This window comes from Pelophylax lessonae, assembly GCF_965119305.1.
Source record: "Pelophylax lessonae genome assembly, chromosome: 5".
In the NCBI taxonomy this organism is placed as follows: Eukaryota; Metazoa; Chordata; class Amphibia; order Anura; family Ranidae; genus Pelophylax; species Pelophylax lessonae.
Genome location: NC_138772.1, coordinates 284621202 through 284647020, shown reverse-complemented (window position 1 = coordinate 284647020; position 25819 = coordinate 284621202). Strand labels below are relative to the sequence as shown.

The 25819-nt window shown below is 44.7% G+C and overlaps 1 protein-coding gene across 1 annotated transcript in view; it reads right to left on the bottom strand.

Annotated features, from left to right (window-relative positions):
* The window catches only part of OTULINL (OTU deubiquitinase with linear linkage specificity like), a gene marked incomplete at its 5' end in the record, with an annotated part of 131821 nt that overhangs the window by 54682 nt on the left and 51320 nt on the right, over positions 1-25819 (bottom strand). The window contains 3 exons of the mRNA XM_082257442.1: positions 4392-4483; positions 4581-4618; positions 4698-4839. Coding sequence (XP_082113568.1) covers positions 4392-4483; positions 4581-4618; positions 4698-4839 — 272 coding nt within the window. The remainder of the gene's footprint in view (positions 1-4391; positions 4484-4580; positions 4619-4697; positions 4840-25819) is intronic.

Below are 25819 nucleotides of genomic sequence, written 5' to 3'. Positions count from 1 at the left end.
TAGGGATAAACGACATCCCAAACAGCCAAGGGCCCAAAAACAAGGGACCCTAAGGTACTGCCGCACTAAGAACCGTGCGGCCAAAGAAAGCATCTGCCGATGCCTGAACATCCACTTTTCCAGAATTTTGAGAAGGTGTGAACGGACGACCAAGTCGCCGCCTTACACACCTGGGCCACAGAAGCCCGATGATGACAGGCCCAAGCCGTACTCAGAGATCTAGTAGAGTGCGCCTTCACAGGCATAGGGGGAACTTTCCCCTTCAGAGCATAGGCCTGTTCAATGGTCTGTCCAATCCATTTGGCGATGGTAGAAGCCGACGCCGCCATGCCCTTCCGAGGTCCCTCTGGAAGGACAAATAAAGAATCCGACTTGCGAAAAGATTCCGTCGATTTCAGGTAAACCCCGATCGCCCGAACAACATCCAGGGAGTGCAAATCCACCTCCTTCGGATGTTTAGGCTTCGCGCAGAGCGAAGGCAAGACAATGTCCTCATCGAGGTGAAATTCCGAGATCCTCTTCGGAAGAAAAGAAGGGTTAGGTCGCAAGACCACCTTATCCAAGTGAATGACCAAATACGGAGATCTGCAGGACAAAGCTACCAGCTCCGACACCCTGCGAGCCGAAGTGATCGCCACCAAAAACGCGATCTTCTTGGACAACATAGACAACGAGATCTTCCTGATCTGTTCAAAAGGAGCGTGTTGCAACACGGACAGAACAAGGTTCAAGTCCCATGGAGGCAAAGGTACCCTCCTAGGAGGGACCAGATGTCGCACCCCTTGAACAAAAGTGCTAACCAAGGGGTTAGACGCCACAGGGCGTTGAAAAAGAACGGCCAGCGCAGAAACCTGGCCCTTGATCGTAGCCAAACGCCAAACGCTGGTCCACACCCGTGTGAAGGAAAGACAACACCCTAGACACCGAGTATGAGCGAGCGTCGACCGCCAGATTCACGAGGTCTGCGTACCAAGACCGGCGAGGCCAGTCCGGTGCCACTAGAATCACCGTGTGCGGTTCCGAGGTCAACCTGCGAAGGAACCTGGACAGCAGTTGAATCGGTGGAGATGCATACATCAGTCGATACTAATGCCACGGAGCTACCAACGCGTCCGACGCGTCTGCCCGAGGATCGCGCGTCCTTGCCACGAACCTTTTCACCTTGTTGTTCAGACGAGACGCGAACAGGTCTACCTCCGGAAGACCCCACTTCGCGCACAACATCTGGAAGACATCCGGGTGGAGGGACCATTCTCCCTGGTCCAGGGTCTGGCGACTCAGACAATCCGCCTGCCCGTTCTCCACCCCCGGAATGTGAACCGCTGTTATCGCCGGGACGTGTGTCTCGGCCCAAGACAGAATGTCGGCCACTTCCCGAGCCGCTCGGGCACTCCTGGTGCCCCCTTGGTGGTTAATGTAGGCCACCGCCGTGGCATTGTCCGTCTGCACCCGAACCGGACGGCCCCACAGCCTGTCCGTCCAACGCCGAAGGCAGAGATTCATCGCTCGCAATTCCAGAATGTTGATCGGAAGGGAGGATTCCTCCTCCGACCAAGTGCCCTGGGCGGACAGAACGCCCAGAACACCACCCCAGCCCGACAGGCTGGCATCCGTGGTGATCACCGTCCATGAGAACTAACTAATGCTGACAAAAGTAACAGCTAAGTAAAGAGAGAGAAAAACACTCAAATAAAATCAAAAAGAAGATAAAGGCTGAGACAAAAAGCCCCAGCACAGAAACAGCCAGCTAACTCCTAACAGCTAGTCAATGAAACTGAGGTATGGATACAGGAAGTAGGAGGGTATTGACTGAGGGGACCACCCCCTGGGGGTGGGATATGTTAAAAGCTTTAATATTGACATATTCTGTTGCCTAGCTACTCCTACGGAGAAAGGTCAATTACCCCATTGTGACGAATATGAAGAGGCGGCGACTGTCGGAGGACGTAAGAGAAAAAGTAGTTTCAATATATTAATTTATTATTTGCTGCACGTTAAAAATAAATCCTGCAGCAATAGTCCGTAAATAAAATAAATAAAATCTAACATATTCACAGTACAAATACAGACAATCCAGGTATGGACATACAAAAGATAATAAAGGAAATGTTTTGCTAGGCATATAACCATAATAAGTAGATATATAATAGCAGATAAAAATATCATACAACGGCTTATATATATATCATCAAATACATAGCAGGGATAAATCCAGTGGCTCATAGGCTCTTTCATAGGTATACATAGTCCATATCCTGATAAATCTTCATATTTCATATTTAATGGCTCTACGCGTTTCGTTGGATTATCATCCACACTTCAGGAGCTTGGTGTACATTTTCTGTAAATAAGGACTAGTTTAAATGCAACAAATCGCATAGGGATAAGGAAACACACCAATAAAGTCCCTCAAAAGTTTTCAAAAATCTGAAGTTCTGATACATACATATTAAAAACACAGAAAGTCGCAGAAAAAAATCGCATTATCACCCATCGCTGATAGGCTTTATTTATGTAAAGGAAAATTCCTTGAATTTGGCATTACTTTGAATCAAAATGACCAAAGTGATGGTGTTAAAGAAACATAACATTACTGGTTTTGAACAAGGACATGTTGCACAACAAAAACAACTATATCCTTGTCTTGCCTACTCAAAAAAATGACAAAGTCTTGGTGTACAAAGACAATTTTCTAAACTCCTGTGGTTTTTAAGACTCTCAGAGCTTACCCTCCTGAAAGATAACAGCGACTGAATGTGACTACATCATTTGTATTGCCAGTTTTGTGAACTGCTTAAAACAACAGAGTTAAAAAAGGACTTTTTTTTTACAGAAGCTACAGTATGTTGAGTAATACTTGCATATTTCACTGTCTGGAGGAATCCCAGCTTTGTTTGGGGTTCCCTGTGTAAAGGAGGATGTCTTGCCTCTATTGTATAAAAAATAATAATGGATATATGCACACTGTTCAATAAAGGGATGCTGTATTCAGAATTGCACTAATCACATTCACATCACACTGTAGTTATTACCATTTTTTGCAGTCTAAAGCAACTTTTTGTAATTTTTGATACATGTGATTTTGAAGCTCAGCAATGGCAACTAATTTTGAAGCATTTTAGTAAGAGAACAATGTTAGTATGGTGTTAGAAGGAGGTGTTGTTGTGTTATCCTCTTCTTGATGTTCAGAATTGCGGAAGCTGATTTAGGCCCCTTTCACCCTTGTACAACCTTAAAATTCTGCGACTTTGACATGACTTGAAGCAATGCTTGTGTAATCTTGAGGTCTATGGACCTCAAGTCGCATCAAAGTCAGACCAACGTAGTGCAGGGACTACTTCACACAGATATGAATGGTGCTCACTGGAAATCATGGGGTATGACTTGTCATGCGACTTTGCAATCCCAAGTTGCAGCACAAGTCGCACAGGTGTGAAAGGGGCCTGCTGCTTTTTCTGGTTTTAGAAAGGTTTCTAATTATTGTGATCATTTAGCATTCCAGTGCTTATTATTTTGGAGGATTGCATGGTAAGGGAGATAAAGCAAGTCTAATTGAGCCTGGAACACTATCTGGTTAGAAGACATTGAGTATTATATAGCCCTTTCCTATCCAGAATGACTAACCCTGACCTGCCTCTTTCATTTATTGGATTTCATATTTTCAATCAAGAAGGCTCAGCATCAATTGTGGGCATTACCTAGGGTAGTGATGGCAAACCTTAGCACCCCAGATGTTTTGAAACTACACTGCACAGTGCATGAGCAGCATGGGAAATGTAGTTCCAAAGCATCTGGGGTGCCAAGGTTCTCCATAACTGACCTAGGGTATTCTGCATGCAAGGAAGACTGCCTAGCAACACCTACTCTCCAGACTGCCACTTTGATACAGGCATAACTCCTTTAAAAGCCATCCAACTGCTTGCATCAGGGCTAAGGGTTGTTGAGAGGCATACTAATGCAGGGTGCTGTGGACCCTGTGGTCTTTTCTGGAAGCTATGTACAGCACCTTGCTGCCCCTCCTACCTGCCATAATCTGCCTGCATTGCATAGAGAAGCAAAGCATTCTGCCTAAGCATGACTCTTGGTGCAAGCAGTATTCTGGTTCTTGGGAGGAGTTATATAAATATCAAAATGTCCTGATGGGAGAATGTCAGTCTAGAGAAATGGGTGTTCCTAGGCAGGCTGTTTTTTGCCAGAAGACCACCTTAGCTAATGCATACATTTGATGCACGACTGAAAAGAAAGAAATCAATGGAATAAAAGGTGCGAGACAACAACAATAAGGCTGGAGAGAAAAGAACTAAATGATGATGAATGTCCTCCAGCCAATAAAGGCTCAGTCTGACTTTCTGCAGCATTTTGCATTAAAATATAATAAGTCCAATGTTTACCTTCCTCATGTATGTGACATTTGGTGCTTCCCCTTTCCATTGTTTAGAACAATAAGACAGTAAATCAACTTCTGCATTCACGCTCAAGTTTCCTGAATGCAAATTAGGAAAAAAAAAAGAACAATATGATTTCCTGTATTCCTGTACCCCTTTGAATGCATTTGTCCTGAAAAGCAAATTAACACTTACTTCTTTTTTTAAAAGGTCCTTGACATGGAACGCTACACCTACAAGTAAGCAGGAAAATTATTGAAAATAGTTATGAAAGAGGATTATGTGGAGAACGTGCATATGTGAAGTGCGTACCACAAGGAAATTAGGGCTTTGAAGTGTTGCCACATCATACACAGGACAGCCACAGTAACTACAAGGCATTGCTGTACAGGATTCCACATCTTGCTGATAGCCTCAAGACGGGGTGGAACTCTTGACTGTTCATCAGGGGTATCTGGAACAAAAGCGGCTTAATGTTATCTGTATTGAAATTTACATGTAATTCTACTTTCAATATTACACTTACAACACAGACTTTTGAAAAAAAAAAAAAAAATCTTAAGCCTAGTACACACTACTAGTTTTTGTTTTTTTTCCGTTTAACCCAGCAGCAGACAGCTCAAGAGGAGCCGGTGTACTAAACACACAATGTTAGTGAAGCCATCTCCCCTGCTGTTCTATTGTGTTCTGACAGGGGGGCGGCCCTTCCGCCAGAACACTCTGGTCAGTGCTCTCAGCCAATGGCTGGGAGCGCTGATTTGGAGCCGAGCAGCAGACATTTTTCGGTCATGCCCCTTCAACAGAAGCCAGCCGAACGACCGGCTTTTGACAGACCGGCTGCAAAACACATGGGTTTCTATTGAACTGGCCGATGACGGCCGACATTTGACCTGTGTGTCCTAGGCTTTAGTTGTAAAACAAATGCAAAGACCAATAATATGTCAGAATGGTAATGTAAGTAGCAGGGCACGATTTGCTGGTAACATGGAACAGTTCCATTGATATATGCTTGGACTTTAAAGCTGTACACCTTCATGAGAAAAATGGAACAAAAGATATGCAAACCAGATATGCCACTTGTTTTAAAGTACCTGGTGCAAAATTATTTTTGCAGTAGAACGGGTCCAGTCTAAATAAGCAGCAAGTAAAATCTTAATTTCAGTTAATCTTTTTGTCGAATTTTCATGCTGTAATTATCCTTCATTTCTATTAAGCCTTCCACTGTGTAATTTTATCTTATGATGCAAACAAAAACAACAAAAAAAAAAATTGTAAGGCTAGGATCACGCTAGCTGCGGCCGCGACTCACAGCAGGGGGCCCGGTGCGTCCCTGTTCTCCATTTCAGGTGCAAATCAGGTCTGAATTTTTGCCTGAATTCGGACCTCAAACAGACAATATACAGGACCCTTTTTCAGTGCGGGCCGCGGCTTCCCCAGAGCTGAGTAAAAAATAGCCATTAGGAACAAATTCTATTCTGACATGTATTTTTCTCGGCACAGCACTTTCTCAAAAGAAATCGCTTTGCCTAGTGCAAAACATTTCAGAATTAAATTTGTTCCTGCTGGCTATTACCGTAAGATAAAGGGCGATTATTTTGCATCTTGGTGTGTGACATTTCTGTTGCTGATACAAAAGAACCCTAATAACCTTTTTACTACTGTCTGAGTCCCTATAAAAACACAACACAACAGAGGTTCGGACCCTTCCTCATTCTATCCACAACTAAAAAACACGTTTTGGCTGGACATACACTTTAAGGAGACTGGCACATTAAGGAGAAGTGTAGGATTATAAAAAAGCAAATATACAAACTTACGCCCATGCTGCAGCATCTGTGTGAAACTGCAGCTGTCCCAAGCCAGCTCTAAGACTGAGAACGGAGTGGTCACATGTCAGTCATTGCTCTCTGCTTTTCTCCTCCAGTGCTCACTGGAGTGCCAGGTTGGGGGGGAGGAGGGCATGCTTGGCTCTAGTTCTCAGCCATGCGCTGAAGACAGAACCATCTGTGAAGTCTTTGTGCTGTGTTCATGTGTCCTCAATGTTGTTTTAATCCGTCTCAAGTGTGGCATTTGGCCCGTCAGCTGATAGCAGGCAATATCATCTATATAATGCAGTCATACAGTATTGTTGACATCTTATTTGTGATCATCTGTTTAAAGGACATTGAATCAAAAAAAATAAAATAAAGCTGCTAACCAGTATAAAATGTAGGCACATAAAGGCACCTGTACATACATGAAGTGGGTTCAGGCCTGGTGCAAGGATTTCTGACAGCGTAGGCGAAACCTGATTTTGCAGGTTCAGAAATGCATTGTACAGAGTACAGTTTGAAGAAGGCATTGTACAGAGTGCAAGCTTCTGGAATGCTTTGTACAGAGTGCAGGTTCAGGAATGCATTGTACACAGTGTAAGTTCAGGAATGCATTGTACAGTGTGCAAGGTTCTGGAATGCATTGTAAAGAGTGCACGGTATAGGAATGCATTGTACAGAGTGCAGGTTCAGGAATGCATTGTACAGAGTGCAAGGTTCAGGAATGCATTGTACAGAGTGAACGATTCAGGAATGATTTGTACAGAGTGCAGGTTCAGGAATGCATTGTACAGAGTGCAAGGTTCAGGAATGCATTGTACAGAGTGCAGGTTCAGGAATGCATTGTACAGAGTGCACAGTTCAGGAATGCATTGTACAGAGTGCACAGTTCAGGAATGCACTGTACAGCGTGCACGGTTCAGGAATGCATTGTACAGAGTGCACGGTTCAGGAATGCATTGTACAGAGTGCAGGTTCAGAAATGCATTGTACAGAGTGCAAGGTTCAGGAATGCATTGTACAGAGTGCAGGTTCAGGAATGCATTGTACAGAGTGCACAGTTCAGGAATGCATTGTACAGAGTGCAAGTTCAGGAATGCACTGTACAGAGTGCACGGTTCAGGAATGCATTGTACAGAGTGCACGGTTCAGGAATGCATTGTACAGAGTGCCAGGTTCAGGAATGCATTGTACAGAGTGCAGGTTCAGAAATGCATTGTACAGAGTGCACAGTTCAGGAATGCATTGTACAGAGTGCAAGTTCAGGAATGCATTGTACAGAGTGCACGGTTCAGGAATGCATTGTACAGAGTGCAGGTTCAGGAATGCATTGTACATAGTGCAAGGTTCAGGAATGCATTGTACAGAGTGCACGGTTCAGGAATGCATTGTACAGAGTGCAAGGTTCAGGAATGCATTGTACAGAGTGCAGGTTCAGAAATGCATTGTACAGAGTGCACAGTTCAGGAATGCATTGTACAGAGTGCACGGTTCAGGAATGCATTGTACAGAGTGCACGGTTCAGGAATGCATTGTACAGAGTGCACGGTTCAGGAATGCATTGTACAGAGTGCAGGTTCAGGAATCCATTGTACATAGTGCAAGGTTCAGGAATGCATTGTACAGAGTGCAGGTTCAGGAATGCATTGTACAGAGTGCAAGTCCAGGAATGCACTGTACAGAGTGCACGGTTCAGGAATGCATTGTACAGAGTGCACGGTTCAGGAATGCATTGTACAGAGTGCAAGGTTCAGGAATGCATTGTACAGAGTGCAGGTTCAGGAATGCATTGTACAGAGTGCACAGTTCAGGAATGCATTGTACAGAGTGCAAGTTCAGGAATGCATTGTACAGAGTGCACGGTTCAGGAATGCATTGTACAGAGTGCAGGTTCAGGAATGCATTGTACATAGTGCAAGGTTCAGGAATGCATTGTACAGAGTGCAGGTTCAGGAATGCATTGTACAGAGTGCACAGTTCAGGAATGCATTGTACAGAGTGCAAATTCAGGAATGCACTGTACAGAGTGCACGGTTCAGGAATGCATTGTACAGAGTGCAAGTTCAGGAATGCACTGTACAGAGTGCAAGTTCAGGAATGCATTGTACAGAGTGCACAGTTCAGGAATGCATTGTACAGAGTGCACGGTTCAGGAATGCATTGTACAGAGTGCACGGTTCAGGAATGCAATGTACAGAGTGCAGGTTTAGGAATGCAATGTACAGAGTGCACTGTTCAGGAATTTGTTAAACTGCAAAGACACCAATGAATTAAACATAGCACACTTGCATCCCAGCATACAGGAGCCGAGGGAAGAATGCAGGCATCAGATAGATAATAAATTAGAGCAGCCTATAACAGGACATTCAGCAGTATAAACCTCTATCCAGCAAAGCCAGGGATTGGTGGACAAGCCAGCGGGGCATACAGCCACAATGAGAGTGAGTGTGAGTCCATGAGTGGAGCTGTCAAATTGAAGCTCTAATGTATTGCAAGGGTATGGCCAAAGTGCGGGACTCCGCCCCTTTCTCCCCTGCATAGACAAGATAATCGACATTTATACATTGGTGGGCGGGGACGAAGGTGGCAGGGGGCGGGACCAACTACTGCATGTGCCCTCACAGCTCTGTATAATCAATCTGAATTATACAGAGCTGTGGATGCACATGCGGTAGTTGGTCCCTCCCCCTGCCACCTTCTTCCCCGCCCACAAATAAGTAAACGCTGGCTGTTTTCTGTATAGACGGAACAAAGGGGTGGAGCCCCGCATATTTGCCCCGCCCTTACCGACATCAGAGCCTAAATTTGACAGCTTCACTCATGGACACACGCTCTCATTGCGGCTCTACGCCCCGCTGGCCTGGGTTTGTTGAGACTTAAGGTATGCTACTCCACAAGTGATGGACAATGGAGGGGAGAGAGGGATGCAGAGAGGGAGGGAGACAGAGAGGGAGGGTGAGCATCGCCTCCCACCGATGTGTGCTCAAGGCTGGCGCCTACCTTGCCTATAGGTAGCGCCGGCCCTGAGTGGGTTTCATTTTCCCCACTACCAATACAAAGTGGGACAAAGCTCCATTACTTTGAAGACTCCCTTCTGTTCCCATACATACAGTACCCACAGTTTTTTTTGAATGGTCTACAATACTGGCCAATAAGAATATATGGGAAGTGGAAGAGGTATGCCCATTCCAACACTACCTGGGAGTGACAAAAATGTGTTCCAAACGGCCCAGGATTCAGACGTAGGAGATCCATGAAAGCTGCTAAATATACCCTAAGTGCAGAGACCTCTAGGTGCTTGCACATTATACTGGAAATCTGCTTTTTTGTTGTTGTTTTTGAGTGACAGGGTCACTTTAGAGACTATTGCAAATCAGTGTTCTGTAAGGAAATTATAATGGCTTAAATAGGAATGCCAGTCCCCTTTAGCTTTGGCCCCATCCTCTCTCCAGCGCCATGATCTTTGTTACCCTGCTGCGTATGCAGATGTGCCAAAGGGCAATGTTGCGGACTTCCATACCGCTCCTTCTTTGTGCTCTGCTGGGAGCCTAAGACCTGCAGCCCTTCTGCAGAACATGGAGAGGAGGGGGGGGCGGTTGAATATCATTCTTACCTATGGGTGAGAAAGACAGAGCATTGCAGCACAAAAACCCTATGAAGTTAAGGAAAAAATGTTATTAAACAGACTTTTTTCTCTGTATATACAATCTTTGTTCTACAAATAAACATTGCCAAAGAGCTACCTAAAGAAAGGACTCTGACCTATTTCCTTTTTTTGTATAATTCATCTTGATATGTTGAGCTCTGTAAAAAAAAAATGCTTTTTCTAGTTTGTGAAATATGACTTTGTTTTTTCCATACCAAACCTATATATGTTAACAGATAATCTTAAGTACTCTTCTGATCTTAAGCAAACTGTTCCATTGTAACAATATGCTGTATCACCATTGTTATATACCCAAGTATCTGGGTAAACTTGTGCGCTACGTGAAAAACAGCTGTCACTCTATAAAATGTGTAAAACACTAGAAATAAATGTGAGCCCCATTTTTCTCACATTTATATATATACCCAAGTGCCTACATTTATCTTGTACTCCCCGAGAAGGGGAATTTCGTGATCACTTTAACCTCATAAACAAAGATTGAAATGAAAAAATATGCTTTTACAATAGGTTGTCAGGAGAAAGCTATATAATTACAGTGATATTAACCACTTGCCGACCGCTCACTCGAGCTCTACTGCGGCAAAGTGGTTAGTTCCCGTCCAGCGACGTAGACCTACGTCGCTGGACTCCTCCCCTTGTGGGGAGGCTCGCTCCCACTGTATTCAGTCACAGCGGGATTTGGGCCAGTGGAGGAGCGGCGGTAGTTAACGCCGCTCTTCCCCGATCGTCGGGGAATCGAGTTTGGAGATCCACCCGCTTGTGTAAACAAAGCGGACGGATCTTCTAAGTGGTGACAGGCAGGGTCAGATTGCAGGGTTCAGCATAGCTGAACATGCGATCTGTCCCTGTGTCACTCAGTCACCTCCCCCCACACACGTTAGTAAGCACCAGGCATACATTAACCCCTCCCTCTCCAATAAAATTAACCCCTTCCCTGCCAGTGTCATTTTTACAGTGACAGTGCATATTTATAGCACTGATTACTGTAGTAATGTCACTGGTACCCCCAAAAGTGTCAAAAATGTCAGTCAAGGGTCCATTCTGTTCGCTACAATGTCGCAGTTCCGCAAAAAAAAAATCGCAGGGGTTCTGTGCTGGCATTCTGGCCTGACCAAGGCTTGGGTGTCTGGCTATATGATGGGGGCTTGGAAGGTTAGTACCAACTGGGACAGAAATCAGGACACCCACAAGCAGTTGGGGCACGGGAGTAATCCCTCCGGGAAAACTGGAAGAGCCCAGTACCTCCTGATTTGATTGGATTTACCTGGTCTCGCTATGGGCTGAGAAGGCAGAGAGTCCACGGTGTCTGTGCCCCCTAAGAATGGTCGCCCTAGGGGTGCTCTCAGTAACACTTTGGTGTGGGACCACACCGTGTGAACCGCCACATGATCACAGTCAATAAAGCCTATTTTCTGTACTGCGCCTTTTAGGGCTGAGCCTTTTGGCTAAGTCCAGGGCACTTTTGGCTTCCAGGCCTTAGGGCCCAGCCACTTATTTAATTTATTTTTTCTCCTATGATTTGTCACTTCTCTCACTTTTGTGTGTTGTCTCACTGGATGATGGGTATGAGTCCTAGGGCTTGCCCTGACGTCTAGGAGGAGGATGTGTGGCCCTCAGGTTCCTACCTCCCCTGGGAGGGTGGGGGTCTCTCTTCGGGAGAGCCCCTCAACCAAGGCTTTGGCTGACCTAGAAGAACAAGGTCTGCACAGCCTTCTGGCTAGGCAGACCATTGTTACCCTTTGTCTCAGTCAGGCGCCTTGTGCCTGCAGGGTTCAGGGTAGATGTCCTACCTCTTCGGGGGGTGGACTAAAGCACACCCCTTATGGCACCTTTCAGTGTGTGTTCACATGCACATTTTTTGGTTCACTTAATGGTTTTTCAGTTTCAGGTTTTTGCACCACCGCGGATTTAAAAAAAAAAAAAGTGATCAGTCACTGTACAGCTTGCCCCTGGGTTTTTTGTTCTTTATGCAGGTACTATTTAGATCAGTAGCACTGCATTTTAGTTTCAAAGTAAATAAATGCTCAACGTTTGACAATAGTGTTTATGGTCATTCAGGGTCCTGCTCAGCTATCAACGTATACTCTCCGAATTTCTCTGATTGGATAGCTTACCACATCGAGGTCAAAATTCTGTTTATTTTTTTTTACCTACTGTTGCATTTTGCATTTGCAGATTCTACATAAAACTCTACATGGTTATAATCTTTCGTGTGGAAAATTTTTAATTGTAAATGTAATCTGACCAGAATGTACAACAGTGCATGACTCACACACCAAGGAAATGCCTTATCAGATCACATCAGGAGATTTTCCATCAAGAAATTCAAAACATCGGGGGTTGATTTTACCAAAGGAGTAGAGAAGGTTTACTGTGCAAAGTGAACTTTCACACAGCTTAGTGAATAAGGTGAAGCTGGGTGGATTTCAGTCACCCAATAATGTCATGTAAAAGTCCAGGTTTTTTTTATTTTTTTATTTACCTTTCACATGCTGGATATTCTTTGCAAAGGGTTGTTTTGACTAGCTCCAACTACAATTCCAATGTGTCATCAGAAACTAAACACAAAATACTTTTCTGCTGTTCACTTCCATATTAGTGAACATGACTGAACAGCCGTTACACTAAGAGCCAGTTCACACTGGGGCGACTTGTCAGACGACCTGGTCGCCTGACAAGTCGTCGTGGGTCGCCTGCCATAGATTAGCACAGGACCCGTTCTAATAGGAGCGACACAAGTCGCTCTGACTTAGAAAAAGGGTCCTGAGCTTCTTTGGGGCGACCTGGAGCGACCTGCATTGACTTCAATGATATGAAGTCCGTGCCGGCCGCTCCGAGGTCGCGGTGCGAGCTGCGCACCGCGACCTCACAGGTCGCCCCAGCAATGTGAACAGGCTCTGAGTGACACCAGACATTCAGATTAAAAAGTTATAAAAATCTTTGCACCAAGAGACAAGGAAAACATCGCCTGATATATCACTTTCAAAGCCATATATTTTATATCATATTTATTTGTACTGCACGTAGTTTCCACATCACTTAACATTTTTACATTTGCATGTTATTGTTTTTCATGTTTGCATACTGTCAGTCCATGTCCAAAATGCTGATATGAGGACAACCATTTGCATTGTAAAAGAGGTTCATTAGCATATGCAGATCTATTGTCCATTTTTCTATGCAATCTTTGTTGTTGCTTCTTTTTCATAGTTATTTCAGATATTGCTAGTATGTACACTACTTCTAAATCATGCAAAAATAGGTTCAGCCTTTCTTTTTTTTATTACCAAAACATAATAGCATGTACTGGTACTACAAAGACTCAGGGGTTGATATAATAAAATTGGAGAGTGCAAAATCAGGTGCAGCTCTGCACAGAAACCAACTTTCGTGCTATTTTTGGCAAAAAATAATTGAACAAGCTGAAGTTAAAAGCGGATTGGCTATCATGCAGAGCTGCACCTGATTTTGCATTCCCAAGTTTTAGTAGATCAACCCCACAGTGTATAGTCAAGATTTAGGGTCCATTTTACAAAGGCGTTTGGCTTGGCGGACTCAGCTCACTGTGCTGAGAAGGACCTGTCAGAGCCCCTCTCTTCTCTATGGGGAGATCGGATGAAAAAGGACTACGTGTCTGTTTTCATCCGATCCTATCCAATCCTGCAGATGGATGGAAAATAGGGTTCCCATCCGTCTAGATTTCACAGATCGGATCGGATAGCAGCAGGTGTCAGGAGACATGTCACTGCTGACATCCGCTTGCCCATAGGGGTGAATGGAGCGTCTGATCAGGTCCGTCTAAAAAACTGACAGGCAGACATGATCGGAAAGCCCATGTGAAAGGGGCCTTAGCATACTGAGAACTCACCAAACAGTGCTTTGGAGAGTTCTGACATAATATTAAACTGGGGATACTTCAAACCTGTTGTCATTGCTTGCAGTCCACTTGAATGATCAAATATAAAACATTGATGCTATTACACACTGGCTGATGGCCCATTGTTGTTGGCCTCCTCTGAACAGTCGAGCTCTGTTTGCCCCTTGGGTTCTCGTGGGTCCTACTTTCACAGCTCCCGGGTCAGACCTCCCTGACCATCACCAATTGGAAATGGCGCCATGTGTATCTATTTTTAGCCGATTTGTAAGTATGGGGTCCCTTATGGTGGCCCTAGTGGTTTCAATGATATTCATTATCAATTGTGTTATAGTTGAAGTTTTACCTTATAACATTTATATGTGCATCTACTAATGAGGAAGTGAGCGATGACTCACAAAACGCATTGAGTTTTTAGGATGCATTCTTCTACCCAATTATGTACTGACATTTGAAACTTTTTAATTATGTATGTGTATTGGAACCACCATCAATCAGCTTGATATTATTTTATCTGTGTTCTATGTAATGGAAACGAGAAATGTATTTACTCATAAATTGTTAAATATGTCTACCATGTACTTAGTGGCAGTGTGCATTGCACCTCATTTAAAGTACCAGGGCAAATTTTTGTTTTTATAGGAGATCAATATGTACCTTGTTCTTACATCACTGCTATTCAGATACTTACTAAAAGAAAAATAACAAATAAACAATCATCTGTGCCTACATGGATGTTCAAATTCTGTTATTTTTTTACGGGGGAACAATAACCATGGAATGTTGCAACTATGAAAACAGTCTGTGAACTCCTAGGTATGGCTACAGTTTCAAAATTTTACCTAGAAAACTCTCAACATTTTTGATTATAGTAAAGTGGAAATGTATAAAAACATTTTTCTGATCAAAAGGAACTTTGCAGAAACAATTTAAACCTTGCCCAGACAAAAAATGACAGCGGGTGTTTAGCTTAGTTTAGCATCACCGACCCTCAGCAAATAGATGAAATGTCTTTTGACATTTGTTTTTGAGTAAATTTATCCTACTACAATAGAACTGAGCTGCCATAGTGATAAAGTAAGGACAGACTGGTTAATGGGAGGTGTCATCTATGTCTGCATTTAAGAAGGAACGGAGTACAACAAAAGTGAGAGGAAATGGTCCTCTAGTACCCAAGAAAAATTATGTTCCCCCTCCCCAAACTGAGGATAATTGAAAAAGGAATGATTAAAAAAACTTTGCCCAACCACTAATTTCTGCCTCATAATATGGTACCATTGGTGTTTGTAACATTACCCCATCCTCTTTCCCAGGCTGAAATTAGAAGGGCTGCCTGAGGTGACCTTACACGTTTAGGTCCCACAGCACAGATGCCCTAGGCTAGGTTGACGCTAGCCTGCCTGGTAAAACCTAATGTTTTACTGGACAAGCTAGTCATTTGGGCTCAGACAGGGAGCGGTCATTTTTTTTCCTCTATTTTTCAAACTTTATGTGAAACGTAACAGACACTAAATTCATGTTTCTGCACAGCAGCATGGTGCGTTGCTTTGCTGTGTAGTGACATACAGGGGACCCCTAACCATGACTTGCATTTATCCAGTGCTGCAAAACATTGGTCCTTGCACATAGTGTGAATGAGCCCTTAGGGTAGTAGGCACATTTTTATTTTTGCACATTCTGTGGCTAGAACAGTGTAGAGTGCAGAATGACAGCTGCTGTCTGCCCACATTTTGGTTCATGGAAAACCAAACAGAAAAAGGGGTTGTGGTGTACATATCTAAAATAGACTTTCATTAAAATCATGAACTATTTCATTAATATCCCGATGAACCCCTGCATGTACAAGCTTACAATCTAGGGGTATAGAGGCTGAAACAACAGATGATGACATGAGTAAACTAAGTGAGGAGAAAGTAATTCTGGATCATTGACTGGTGTGTTCTCCTGATTTTGAAAAGTTCATTTGAAGTTTTAAAAGTGGGAGAGTGCCAAACCACATGTGAGAGAAGTGATTCCAGAGAAAAGGAGAATTGCATCAGAAGTCTTAAAGAGGTTGTAAACCCTCGAAACTTTTTTTTTTTTTTTTTGCTGTAACCTGAAAGAGAAACCCATAATGAGCTAGTTTGCAGTACTAGCTCATTATGAAATACTTACCTAAGAACGAGCCCGCCGTGCCGCCCGCTCACCTGTATGACGGGCGACATGTCACGGCACGGGGCTCTGAAGAAACGGCACCAGCGGCCGTTCCTTCAAATCGCATGCGCCAGTGACGTCACTGGCTGCATGTAAGGTAAATATCTCCTAAACGGTGCATGTTTAGGAGATATTTACAGTACCTATAGGTAAGCCTTAATATAGGCTTACCTATAGGTAAAAGTTACTGAGGAGGGTTTACTTCCTCTTTAAAAGCAAGTGTAAAAAGTGACCAGATTTTAAGAAAATAGGTCACATGATGAGCAGGAGCTAAAAATTATTGAGAAGATTTATAGAGAAGTTTTGCTGGTACTTTAAAATTAGCAGTTTGAACTGTATTCTCTAGAAAAGTTAACCAATTCAGGGGCTGAGAAATATCGAAAGCACTTGAGACACGAGAGAAGAGATGAACTAAAAAAGCAGCAGAGTGCATAATGAAATGGAGTAGTACTTAAGCTGACCATAAACAGATTCCTCCATCCGCACAAACAGGTCGAAAGGAATCCCCCTCACTGGGACCGCGTATTCTGACCAGTGGCGGCTGGTGCTTAAAATTTTTTGGGGGGGGGGAATGTAATAGGCATTGCTTTGCGGCAAAAAACGCAGTACAAAATTGCATGACTTTGAGGTCACAAAAGTGTGAAAGGAGCCTTTAGTAATCAAGGTATAGTGTGCCCTCTTCAATGCATAGTGACCAGTGTGCCCCCATCAATGCAGAGTGACCAGTGTGCCCCCTTCAATGCAGAGTGACCAGTGACTAGTGTGCCCCCATCAATGCAGAGTGACCAGTGTGCCCCCTTCAATGCAGAGTGACCAGTAACCAGTGTGCCCCCATAAATGCAGAGTGACCAGTGAGCCCCCTTCAATGCAGAGTGACCAGTGACCAGTGTGCCCCCTTCAATGCAGAGTGACCAGTGTGCCCCCATCAATGCAGAGTGACCAGTGTGCCCCCTTCAATGCAGAGTGACAAGTGCACTTACTCGATTTGCAGCGGCGGCTTCTCCTCAGTCCCCCGCGTCTCCTCGAGTCCTCCCTCCTCCTTCTCGGCCAATGGCATGGGCTCGCCTTTCAGCCAATCAGGAAACAGGTCTCGGACCTGCTTCCTGATTGGCCAGGAGGAGGATCCGTGTGACAATAGCGAATATTCATTCGCTATTGTCACACAAATGGGTGGGCTCATGGCTCAGTGCTCTGCGCCCCGGACCCACCCTTTTCTGAAGCCTATTAGAGCCTCTGGCTCTAATCACGTGCTTCAGAAACCCCCCCCCCCATTGAACTCCATGCGACTGGCGCCCCGCATGTAGATTAGGGGGCCGGACGCATGGATAGGGGGGGCGGGACCCTGCGCCCCAACGCACCAGCCGCCACTGATTTTGACAGCATCACCTGCGGCTGCAAGAATACATTTATCGGTGGCTGTGGCGGATTGGCTGCAGCAGCTGCTCAAGAAAATGTTTCTAACATGTCCCATGACAGGTAACAAATGATCGAATCCTGTTAATTGGGAACTGGTCTGGTCCCTGCTGAACCGGCCAAATTTGATCACTGTATGACCAGCTAAACCTGTTTATGGAAGGGCACAGAGAAGAGTGTTACAACATTAGAGTAACATTTTAATGGATCAATTGCATAAGGGGCATACATTTTGGTATAGGTTTTTGGCATTGATACTTGGGACACACTTTAGCCAATATGGTCATCATTATTTTATAACAACTTACAGTATGTTTGTTCCGACACACACGACCCAGAGATTATTTCCAGAATTAGTATCAACGTGATGCTTTTATTTTCACATAACCAATTCTCTGTACATCAAAAATAGGAGAGACAACATAAGCTGCACCACTATCAATTACCTGTAAAATGATCCTGTTCCTAAAACTTTAACAAAGCACACTGGCAACAGTGTATTAACAGATCCATTAGCAACAATGAGCTATTGCTTTCTATTATTAGCAAGCATTAGACCACTAATGCAGTGATATATTGCTGCAGTGGGAAGAACAACGGAGATGGGATCAGCTCTGCCCTACTATAAGATGACCACCAAAGCTCACAGAAATTCCATTGATGTCAGAGATTACACTGCTGGGGGTTTCTATGTAACCACAGAGCGCATCATATTTAAAATGTACTACAAAGTACACATATAAATTTTAAGGATTAGACAGATTTGAAGCCCAGGAGGTGATCAATCCAGTTCCAGAGCTTAGCTCTGGACCCTGGCTAACATTGACAGCTTGCGATTCCAGGGGACACACCCTCAAGATGCATCCACTACATGTGCTGGTAAAACTGCAGGCTGAGAGACTGCTTCTGCCTCAACATTGGTGTATATAGGAGGATTAAATGAGAGGTAAAATCAACTATTAACCCTAAGCAAGACATTTAGAGAACTAGAATTTGCAGTACTATCAACAGCAAAGCACACACCAGTGTTAATTTCGTAGACTAAAACCGACTAAAACGTTTTCGTCGACTAACACAGTTCAGATGACTAAAATACGACTAAAACTAAAATGGCATTTTAGTCTTAAGACTAAAATACGACTAAAACTAAAACGGCATTTTAGTCAAAAGACTATAACTAAAACTAAATCGAAATTTGCTGCCAAAAATTAACACTGGTGCATGCTCAAAGCATAAATAATAACATATTAGATTTTTCACTCCAGGACCAGCAGTAGTATATAATGAGTTTGGAAATTGTAGAGAAATGCTTAAATAATGCATTACAAATTACAATTGAACTACACCCATTTGATTATAGATGACTAAAATGAGTTTTAGTCGACTAAAATGTAGGGCGTTTTAGTCGACTAAAATATACTGGAGTTTTAGTCGACTAAATACGACTAAAACTAAAACACTGGCAGAAGACTAAAATGGGACTAAAACTAAAATTCCATTTTAGTCCTAAGACTAAGACTAAAACTAAATTGAAATTTGCTGCCAAAATTAACACTGGCACACACAGGCAGTTGAAAAAAGTATTTTTTATACATAAGAGGATATGGAAGGTGAGACAGCTGGTAGGCAGTCGGGAACACAAGAGAACAAGGAAATTAGATTGGAACCCGAGAGATACATTTGAATATCACCCGAATATAAATTTTGGAATGCAAATACTGTAACAAAATTACCTAGATTATAATTATGAATGATATAAAGGTGTAGGCATGCAAAGACATTGGTACACCAAGAGAGAGAGGGAAAAGTTATCTACTTTGGGTAGGATGATTGTGGTGAATGACCACCTCATCTGCTATAGTTATATTTCCCACTGGGTATAATTAAAGCCCAACTCAAGGTAGGATTACTTTCACAGGTTTCAAGTGGGCACATCTTGTTTCTTAGGAAGACCTCACTCTCATGCATGCATTGTGAATAGTAAGGACATGAGGACCAAGATGTGACCCGCAACACTTACTTTTTATTATAAATTCACTGTACGAATGTGACACACACTTGCACAGCCACACAAAAAAAAAAAAATTGCTGTATTTTGTGTTCTATAGATATTTCATATGATCGCCGGCAATTTCTAGTGCCCATAATGTTGTACTATTCTTGAAATACCCCAGAGAGGAAAAACATTGCAGTGATCTCAAAACTGGGAACCGGATGCAGCCCTTTGCTTGCTTTTATCTGGCTCTTGGGGCACTGTCCCTCCCACTAACATTAACAGGACATAATTTCTCCCACTGACACAAATGATGGGGTACTATTTCTTCCACTGACACCAACAGCGAGGTACTATTCTTCTCACTGACTTGAACAATGGGGCACTATTCCCCCCACTGACACCAATGATGGGACACTATTTTTCTAATACCAAAAATAGTGCATTGCTCACTCCCACTTACACCAGGGCAATTTCTACTCCCACTGGCCACAGTCCATCCTCTCTAAAGTCTAAAGGACAGTAAACTGGCCCTTTGGTTAGAAAGTTTGGAGACCCCTGCATTACGGCTAATAGATGGTGCTAATGATTATAGGGAATAATCATATTACACAGAATACAGCAATTTTTCATTGTGGCTGTGCGATTGTCACATTCGTACAACAATGTGTGTATGTATATGTATATGTATATGTATATATATATATATATATATATATATATATACACTGTACATACACACACACACACATTCACACACCACATACACCTCAAAAAAATTAAGAAAGATTTTTAATCAGAGTATAGCATCCCGTCAATTACACCCCTGGGATAAATATCTGGTCAGTTAGGTAACAGAGGGGGGTTGCTAATCTTTTAAACAGGTACACTGTATGGGCAACAATGAGACAACCTCCAAAACAGGAATGGTTTTACAGGTGGAGGCCACTGACTTTTATTTATTTTTTCCTCACCTTTTCTGACTGTTTTTTAATTGTTTTGTATTTGGCTAAGGTCAGTGTCACTACTGATAGCATGCGGAGATACCTGGACCCTATAGAGGTTGCACAGTCAGTCCAATTCCTCCAGGATGGCACATCTATACATACCATTGCCAGAACGATTGCTGTGTCTCCCAGCACAGTCTCAAGATCATGGAGGAGATGAAATGGGAAAGGGATCTGAACAGATCATTCACTGAGGCACAGTGGCTAAAAGCATTCAGATTAAATTATTCATTAACTAGGTGTGCTAACTTCAGGGAAGGAGCGATGAAAATACACTTGAGAAGTTCCATCGCTCTTACTCTAATCTGTGCTGGCGAGACTGTGGACAGGTGGGAACACTTTTTCATATGCTCTGGACATGCATGTCACTGAGGAGCTACTGGTCCTCGGTGCACAGACTGATAGCAGAGGTCACTGGTATCTTGAACAAATTGAACCCTGAGCTAGCGCTATTGGGTATTGGGCTGGATTGGTACCCACCGATGTGCAGAGTAGTTGTACAACACATTCTATATGCAGCAAGATTGGGAATTGCTCGTAACTGGAAGAGTAATGTATCACCTTCCCTTCGTGAGGTTGTTCAAATTGTAGATGAATCCCATGAGTATGAAAGCATACAATGAGTTTGTGCTCTATTGCCTCACCTGCTTTCATAAGGTGCTCTTTTCTACCCTTTTCTGTCCCCTTTCTGTGTTAATACCCGCCTCTACACAGGGCTTGGGCGGCCCTGCGTGGCAAGTAATGTTCCCAATTGGGGGCCACGTGGGAGTCGACCGTGCTGGAGAACTGCAGCGGCTCAAAATATGTGAGTGCATATTGTAGCAAATTCATTTGCCTAACTGAATTTTGATAAAGTACAGTGAGTTGGCATTTCTTCAAGTAGAAGTATGTAAGTTTATGGATGACTGTTTCCCATCCAGGGTTACCTGCTGTTATTTACATGTATATGGCATATTTTGATTGTGATGTTTGTACAAGCCTTATATTTTTCTGAAAATCCAATAAAAATTACTTTAAAAAAAAAAAAAAAAAAAAGATCATGGAGGAGATGCCAGGAGACAGGCAGTTACTCTAGGAGAGCTGAACAGAGCCGTAGAAGGTCCATAACCTTTGTGCAAGGAGGAACATGATGAGCACTGCCAGAGCCCTACAAAATCACCTCCAGCAGGCCACTGGTGTGAATGTCTCTGACCAAACAATCAGAAACTGACTTCATATAGGTGGCCTGAGAGTTCAACATCCTCTAGTGAGCCCTGTGCTCACTGCCTGGCACCATGGAGCTTGATTGGCATTTTATATTGAACACCAGAATTGGCAGGTCTGCCACTGGCACCCTATGCTTTTCTCAGGTGAGAGCAGGTTCACCATCAGCAGCCGTGGAGAATGTTATGCTGCCTGTAACATCATTCAGCATGACCAGTTTGGTAGTGGGTCAGTGATGGTCTGGGAAGACATATCCAAGGAGGGACACACAGACCTCTACAGGCTAGATAATGGCACCCTGACTGTCATTAGGTATCTGTATGAAATCCTTGGACCCATTCTAACACCTTACACTGGTGCAGATGGTCCTGGTTTCCTCCTGGTGCACCACAATGGCCGGCCTCATGTGGTGAGAGTTTGCAGCCAGTTCCTGGAGGATGAAGTAATTTATACCATTGAATGGCCCATCACGCTCGTCTGACTTAAATCCAATAGAACACCTCTGGGACATTATATTTCCATCCGAGGCTGCCAAGTTGAACCTCAGTCTGTTAAGAAGCTCAGTGATGCCCTGGTCCAGATCTGGAAAGAAATACCCCAGGCACCTGTCATCTCATTAGGAGCATACCCCGACATTGTCAGGCTTGCATACAAGCAAGTGGGGGCCATACAAACTACTGAGTACCATTTTGAGTGGCTGCAATTAAATTTTAGCAAAGTAGACTAGCCTGCTGCATCATTCTTTCACTTTGATTTTTGGGGTGTGTGACGGATCTTTGTACCCCAGCTGGGCACATCCGCCGAATCTGTGTCTCCTGTCCTCCAAACGCACCCACAGCCTGCAGAGAAGTCATATCCAGCCCTTAACCCCTCAATCACGAGACAATCCACACAGGTGTTGAGGGTTAACCATCCAGAGCTTAAACTGTTTATTACATTCCAAGACAACAGTTTTACATACAGTTAGGGAAACTCCCCTTAGCCTTTCCACAGAAGGGGGGGAAGGGAACCAACCAATGAGAACTGAACATTTGTACATTTGAAACAAGCAGTCTTAATACACACCCCCTGCGGAGAGATGTCTCCAACTCAGACCATTGTCTGCCATGAATCCACACACTTAGACACAGAAACAGGAGGGGGGGGGGGGATGGGTTGTAACATTACATTACATTAACTCAATGCCATGAGTCAGTTGTTCAGAGGATGAATAAAGGGAAAATAAAATGCAATGTCCCAAACTCATAAGAAAATGACACAAAGGGGCTTACAATCCAGGGACAGGGTGATCCGTCACCCATAGTGACGGCTAGTACCGTCACATCTCTTCCCCCCCAAAGGTAGACTAATCCAGGTACTAGACCTCCAACTGGTCTGTGCCTGAATTAGTCGGGTAACAAATCCCAAAAAGAGTCAATGTCTGTTTGCCTGGATAATTCGTCGGCGTTGCTTCCCAGGCCAGTAGTGGATGGTAAAGTCAAAAGGCTGCAGCGCCAAACTCCAGTAGCTTCTGGCCCATAGTCTGTCGGTAGGAGGCTTGCGCACAGTCCCCTCCAAAACACACAGTGACAGTGGGTTCTGTCACATTTCTCCCCTTTTAAAAACAGACTAACAAGGTTCCTGACCCTCAAATGGTCTGGACCTGCGTTAGTCACAAACTTCCACCCCAGGCAACCAGGAAAAGTAAAAGAACGACTCTGGCGCTGGGGAGCAACACCGCACATAGGGTCTCCCATGAATAAAAACAGCTGCTGCAGAGTGGGAACAGCTGTCTGCACTCCTCTGATCCAGGGCAGGGTTGCAGATATTGGGGGGAGCTGAATAATTCTCTGCCCTGATGCCAGCGCTTCCGCTGGTAGGGAATGTAGGCTGGTAGGGCTATGCATTTGGGGAGAAAAAGGTACTTGCTTTTCTCCTGGTGTAGTTACGAGCCGCTGAGAAGGTATCTTGCAGGGACTGTCTCCCGGATTCTTCATCTCTGGTTCTGATGCTGGGCAGAGACCATCAGCACTCTGTCCGGTAGCCAGCGCTTCTGCTGGGGGGATGAACATTGGGGTAGTGTCCAATTGCTGGGGAGGGAGAATTGCTTCCTCTACTCCCGGTGGGGATATCTGCTGTTGGGAAAACAGCTCACGCAGATCCTCTCTCAGACTCTCCGGATCCAACTCTTTTTCTGATGCTGGGCAGATGCCAGGGGCACTCTGCCCTGTAGCCAGCACTTCTGCTGGGGCGATAAACACTGGGGTAGTGTCCAAGTGCTGGGGAAACGGCTCACTGAGGTCACCCCTCGGACTCCCTGGATCTACCTCTGAGGGTGGGCAGAGGCCAGCGGCACTCTGCCCCGTAGCCAGCGCTTCTGCTGGGGGGATAACCACTGGGGTAGTGTCCAAGTGCTGGGGAAACGGCTCACTGAGGTCACCCCTCGGACTCCCTGGATCTACCTCTGAGGGTGGGCAGAGGCCAGCGGCACTCTGCCCCGTAGCCAGCGCTTCTGCTGGGGGGATGAACATTGGGGTAGTGTCCAATTGTTGGGGAGGGAGAATTGCTTCCTCTACTCCCGGTGGGGATATTATTTTACAAGTCATGTGTCCACAGATAGCAGCCATCTTGGCCATGACGTATCCAATTTAGGGTGTGCCCCTATCCTCAATTGACTAATTCATTTGGAAGGATTGGGAAACAGGGATTTTGGGCACAAGAGTTTTTTTAAAAAAGATTTCTTTTATTCAACAAAAAACTAAATATTTTAAAATCATAGAAAAATACAGGCCGATAATTGTGTATTAAGGACACAGTGAGACCACACAACAATGGTCTATGTTGTACAATATCTCAGTGCATAGAACTTATAAAAGTAAATTTACATACAATTCAAAGTACAAGATCATTGATAGTCATATAATTCTTGGAAACGTGTTGCTTGATATCAGAAGAACCGCCGACGGACACCCAAGCAGTATGGTGCCGGTCAGCGGGGTCGACTGAAAGTATAAGTTAACATTCACCATGTAATATATGACCTTTGCTCGACATGTTTCGCTTTCTTAGACAAAAAAGCTTCATCTGGAGGATGGGGATATCTGCTGTTGGGAAAACAGCTCACGCAGATCCTCTCTCAGACTCTCCGGATCCAACTCTTTTTCTGATGCTGGGCAGATGCCAGGGGCACTCTGCCCTGTAGCCAGCACTTCTGCTGGGGCGATAAACACTGGGGTAGTGTCCAAGTGCTGGGGAAACGGCTCACTGAGGTCACCCCTCGGACTCCCTGGATCTACCTCTGAGGGTGGGCAGAGGCCAGCGGCACTCTGCCCCGTAGCCAGCGCTCCTGCTGGGGGGATAAACACTGGGGTAGTGTCCAATTGTTGGGGAGGGAGAATTGCTTCCTCTACTCCCGGTGGGGGTATCTGCTGTTGGGAAAACAACTCACGCAGATCCTCTCTCAAACTCTCCGGATCCAACTCTTTTTCTGATGCGGTGCAGATGCCAGGGGCACTCTGCCCTGTAGCCAGCACTTCTGCTGGGGTGATAAACACTGGGGTAGTGTCCAAGTGCTGGGGAAACGGCTCACTGAGGTCACCCCTCGGACTCCCTGGATCTACCTCTGAGGGTGGGCAGAGGCCAGCGGCACTCTGCCCCGTAGCCAGCGCTTCTGCTGGGGGGATAACCACTGGGGTAGTGTCCAAGTGCTGGGGAAACGGCTCACTGAGGTCACCCCTCGGACTCCCTGGATCTACCTCTGAGGGTGGGCAGAGGCCAGCGGCACTCTGCCCCGTAGCCAGCGCTTCTGCTGGGGGGATAAACACTGGGGTAGTGTCCAATTGTTGGGGAGGGAGAATTGCTTCCTCTACTCCCGGTGGGGGTATCTGCTGTTGGGAAAACAGCTCACGCAGATCCTCTCTCAGACTCTCCGGATCCAACTCTTTTTCTGATGCTGGGCAGATGCCAGGGGCACTCTGCCCTGTAGCCAATGCTTCTGCTGGGGCACCAGATGAGATACTCTGGACTTGCTGCTGATCACCATTTCCCAGCCTTCCAGCGCCTGTTTCAACTCCCCCTTCTGAAACCTTCATGCTATCAGCTTGTCTCGCTGCCTGGTGGACCTCCGGTGTGTTCCGGCATTCTAGCGCTCGCAGTGCCCTCTGTATCATCGCTGCTTCTTCCATTGCAGTTAGTACGGGAAAACGCAGGGTCACCCCTGGCCCCATTTGCTTCTCATCTTCATGACTGTCTGCTATTTCTCTCGGACAGTCCCAGGCAACGGGAGCCATGCCAG